At 37.7% G+C, this 5,000-nt stretch overlaps 1 protein-coding gene across 1 annotated transcript in view; it reads left to right on the top strand.

Moving 5' to 3' along the window:
• The window catches only part of LOC104941119 (transmembrane protein 106B-like), a 3,830-nt gene extending 574 nt beyond the window's left edge, over positions 1–3,256 (top strand). Inside the window, exon 3 of the mRNA XM_010766165.1 lies at positions 432–3,256. Within this exon, the coding sequence (XP_010764467.1) occupies positions 432–570 (139 nt within the window). The 3' untranslated portion in view covers positions 571–3,256. The remainder of the gene's footprint in view (positions 1–431) is intronic.
• The last annotated feature ends 1,744 nt before the right edge of the window (positions 3,257–5,000 follow it).

Here is a 5,000-nt window from a genome sequence, read left to right as displayed (position 1 = left end):
AATTCAGATTTTTGATAATTTTTTTATGATGGTTTTTGATCTTGATGCTGATTTACGATTCTGTTTCTGTATGATTTTTTTATCTTGATTTCTGATTCAGTGTTTTCTCTTTCTGACTTGAATCACATGTTTTACTCAAATGTTTCCTCAAAATTTATTTATTCAGATTTTGATTTCCGAATCTGTTTCTTAATTTCTTTATGATTTTTTTATCTTGATTTCTGATTCAGGGTTTTTATTTTCTGACTTGAATCAATTTTGTATTCAATAGTTTTCTGCAGATTTTTGATTCAGATATAGATTTTGTTTTTTATAATGCTGATTATTGATTCTGATCCTGAGTTTTTTACTCTGTTTCTGATTCTACATTTTGACTCTATTTTAGATTTTGCACCTGACTTCATATGTAATGCTCATCCTTCCCTCTGCAGAGTGACCGTCACCACGACGTACTTCGGCCACGCGGAGCAGGTTTCTCAGGAGATGTACCAGTACGTGGACTGTGGAGGAAACACCACCTTCGTCAGGGCGGGAGACTCAGTGCTCAGCCTGCAGCAGCCTAACGAGTAACAGCTGATCACATCAACACTAACACACACTCCTGTCTTCATAGCTGCAAATTCACGTCTGACGGACGCTCTTTATTCCAACACGGAAGAGTCAACGAACGTCTTCTGATTTGTCCGTCTGAAGAAAAAAAGCCACTTCACTGTCTTTGTTTTTTGGCTCGTTAAGAAAGGGTCCAATTATTCCTTCTGTTCACTTCCACACTAACATAGAAGTGTTTCTAATAGAGGAGCGTTCAGGGGAGACACATTAATATAGTAATTATGAGTTTTCATGTCATCATTTCAACACCTTCTGGATGCCCTTTAATATTAAGAAACATGAGTTTATATACAAACTAGTGTAGAGAAATTCTAGCTACAGTAACAATGATGTCACACGTACACTAACACACACTCTGTCATCATAGCTTCAAATCCACGTCTGACGGACGCTCTTTATTCCAACACTGAAGAGTCTTCTCACGTCTTCTCATTTGTCCGTCTGAAAAAAGAAAAGCCACTTGACTGTCTGTGTTTGTGGCTCGTTAAGAAAGGGGTCCAATAACAACTAATTACCACACTAACATAGGAGAAGAAGTGTGGCGTTCAGGGGAGACACATTGAGGTAGTAATTATGAAGACCTTCTGGATGCCATTTAATTCTAACAAACATGAGATTATATACAAAACTAGTGTAAAAGAATTCAAGCTACAATAACAATGATGTCACACGTACATGTTAACCAGCACACTGGTCCCTGAAGGCACCATGTCCGTGTTTTGAACTCACCGGTGGGGTGACTGACGTGATTTCAAGATAACAAACCAAAAACACATCCAGAAAACCATTGACCTCCAGACCAGGGGATGTGAGTCATGTCAGGGTTCAGGACTCATCCCTGCACCTCTTTATGTATTCTCAATAATCAGATATTACATTTCTCACAACATGAAGGTGTGTCAGGAAGTAAACTAACATTTCATACCGTTAATGTAAATGATTTCCCCCCCTCACATTGACATACACCGATATTAAAGTGGCTTCACAAAGATCTATTTAAGAGGAGGAAACACACAGATTGTTAAATCAATAAAAGCTTGATGAAGGCACACTAACGCACTTTATGTTTGAATAACTTTATTAACCCCAATCTTTCTAACGCAACAAGAAGTTATGAATTAATGTTTTTATTGAGCTCACTTTCTGCTGACTCACCGTCTGATATTTGGTCGTTAGATGCTCATTATTACACGTCATACATTTCTATGTGTTGTCTTTACCTTTATAGAGAAATGAAGGAACCTCAGCTGCATTTATTTTAAAGATAGAAGGAAAAGAAAATGTCTTAGCTTGCCCGCTAACTGCTAATAACCAGCGCTAACAGCTTATAACCACTGCTAAATGCTAATAACCACCGCTAACAGCTTATAACCACTGCTAAATGCTAATAACTATCTTACTGCTAACTGCTAATAACCACTGCTAGCTGGTTATAACAACTGCTAACTGCTAATAACACCTGCTAATAACCACCTCAAGGTTCAAGGTTCTTTATTTGTCATACGATAACCTTGAACTTACTTACTTACTGCTAACTGCTAATAACAACTGCTAACTGCTAATATCCACTGCTAATAACCACCGCTAACTGCTAATAACCACTGCTAACGACCACTGCTTACTGCTAACTGCTAATAACCACCGCTAACAGCTAATAACCAGTGCTAACGGCTAATAACCACTGCTAACTGCTATTAACCACTGCTAACTGCTAATAACCACTGCTAACAGCTAACTGCTAATAACCCCCGCTAACTGCTAACTGCTAATAACCACAGTTCTAGTTGAGCTCCTCTACAGAAGTCCCGTTGGCTAGCAGACGGTTTAAATAGCCCTGTAAACACAGAGGGAGTCGGTGCTGTAAGTGAAATAAAGATGATTACACTTTAATTAAAGAGGATTTTTCACATGAAACTGAGCGTTTTAACTGAATATAAAACGTTGACTGAGCTTTTTCTCCCAGATGCTGTCGGGCTGCAACTTATTGATGAATCCGTCAAAACAAAAACAAAATAAATCAATCCATAAATAATATTTTAAACATACAGTAAAAAAGCTGCTTCAGAAGTAACAGAAGCTTTTGTTTAATTATCAAAATATTCAGCAATTATTTTCCTAAAATTATGAAATCCTCGCTAATTTTGCTCAAATGTTCAATGTTTAAAGTCTGTACTAAATTCATATATTTATTTATTATATAGACCCCTGAAACCTTTTGTTTTATTATTATTATTATTTATAATAATTATAATTATTTCTGCTGAAATTCTAACATTTGGTAATTAATATTTAATATTTAGTTTCTTGCTGATAAATCTTATAATTTGGGGCGTCTTGTATTTAATTATTAATAATTCACGTGTTGATTTCTGTGTAATAATCACTTCTTCTACTGATAGTATTTTGTCCACATCATTTATTCTGTAGACGTTTTGGACGAAGAATCCTTCATTTGAAAAGTATTTTGAATGAATGATTTGAACATTGTGTTGTTTATAAATGAATATTCATGGAATGTTCATGGTGTTTCGTACTGAAGGGTTTGGATGTTTTTCCCCCTCACAGTTTCCTACCTCTGAGTCACATGTTGTTATCGTTCATACTGACTGTTTGTTGTGGGAGCATTAATAAAGTTTTACAACCTAAATCTTTGTGAATGTTTTTATTTGTATGTACAAAAGTATTCACAGGGTGAGGGGTAGAGCTGCCCTCGAGATGTTTTCTAGTTGACCGATAGTCGTCAATTAAGGCGATTACTTACAATATATATATATATTTTTCAAATATTTTTTTTCTCCCTAAATGGTTTCAGCTTCACATGCTGATAAAGAGCGTTATTATAACAGCGTGGTATGCTGTGCTTGACATAAAATCAAACTGTCTGCAGGTTAACATATAATCTTTAATCTCCATTACAACGCAATGAACTGTTTGTGATCTGTAAACTACAACATGTCTAAAGCATTCAAACATTTTGAAACAAAAGGTAATAAGGAGTAAGTCGAAGAAAGAGAAATATTATAATACATCTTCAGAGCTCTGAGAAAACTAGGAACCACATTCAAAAGATGAGAGTAGCTTATACTTTTCTTTAAGTTTCAAATTAAAATGTGTTTTTGCTCTGTGAGTGTAAAGATGTGAGGGTGCTCCCTGATAGTCTGGGGGTAAAGGGAGGGAACAAAAGATTAAATAACAGAGGAAACTGATTTGAAAAACCATAAGATGTATTTTAATTACCCAAAAGCAAAGAGGGCTCACTAAACAATTAAACAAAAGTACTAAAGGCTAAATAAAAAAGTAATCATATAAAAAGGTAACATGGAGCTGAGCTCCTAACACTGAACCCTCCTGTCAGGTTCCTTTCTCCTTCCTCACTTCCTGTCTGTTCAAACTGCTCTTACATTAACACAACAAACATTATCATCACCAAATGTTATTGAACTCCCTTCAAGCTGGAAACTGTGGCCCTTTCTCATTTCTCTAACTCCCCTCCTCGACTCCTGTTCTCGAGACTTAGTCCCGCCCACAGGAGAGGCGAGCGGAGGAGCCGAGGAGAGAGGAGGGGAAGCAGCAGGCGGTTAGAGAAATGAGAACTCCTCTCCTCTGATCGGTCATTTTAAAGAGACGTCCATTAATGATGACAGGAGGCACAGCAGAACTCTGTCTGATGGACAGATGTGTTTATGACCACTTATATATCTACAGTTGCAATAAAAAGTTTGTGAACCCTTTGGAGTTACCTGGATTTCTGCATACGTTGGTCATAAAATGGAGGAAGCCACTGCTGTCCAGAAAAAACATTGCTGCACGTTTGAAGTTTGCAAAAGAGCACCTGGATGTTCCACAGCACTACTGGCAAAATATTCTGTGGACAGATGAAACCAAAGTTGAGTTGTTTGGAAGGAACACACAACGCTATGTGTGGAGAAAAAAAAGGCACAGCACACCAACATCAAAACCTCATCCCAACTGTGAAGTATGGTGGAGGGAGCATCATGGTTTGGGGCTGCTTTGCTGCCTCAGGGCCTGGACAGATTGCCATCATCGACGGAAAAATGAATTCTCAAGTTTATCAAGACATTTTGCTGGAGAACTTAAGGCCATCTGTCCACCAATTGAAGCTCAACAGAAGATGGGTGATACAACAGGACAACGACCCAAAGCACAGAAGTCAATCAACAACAGAATGGCTTCAACAGAAGAAAATAGGCCTTCTGGAGTGGCCCAGTCAGAGTCCTGACCTCAACCCAATTGAGATGCTGTGGCATGACCTCAAGAGAGCGATTCACACCAGACATCCCAAGAATATTGCTGAACTGAAACAGTTTTGTAAAGAGGAATGGTACCAAAATTCCTCTGACCGTTGTGCAGGTCTGATATGCAACTATAGG

The sequence above is a fragment of the Notothenia coriiceps genome, unplaced genomic scaffold, assembly GCF_000735185.1.
Source record: "Notothenia coriiceps isolate Sejong01 unplaced genomic scaffold, NC01 NC01_scaffold00003170, whole genome shotgun sequence".
NCBI classification, from domain to species: domain Eukaryota; kingdom Metazoa; phylum Chordata; class Actinopteri; order Perciformes; family Nototheniidae; genus Notothenia; species Notothenia coriiceps.
The sequence above is the reverse complement of the archived record's forward strand: the minus strand, read 5'-3'. Positions and strand labels throughout refer to the sequence as shown.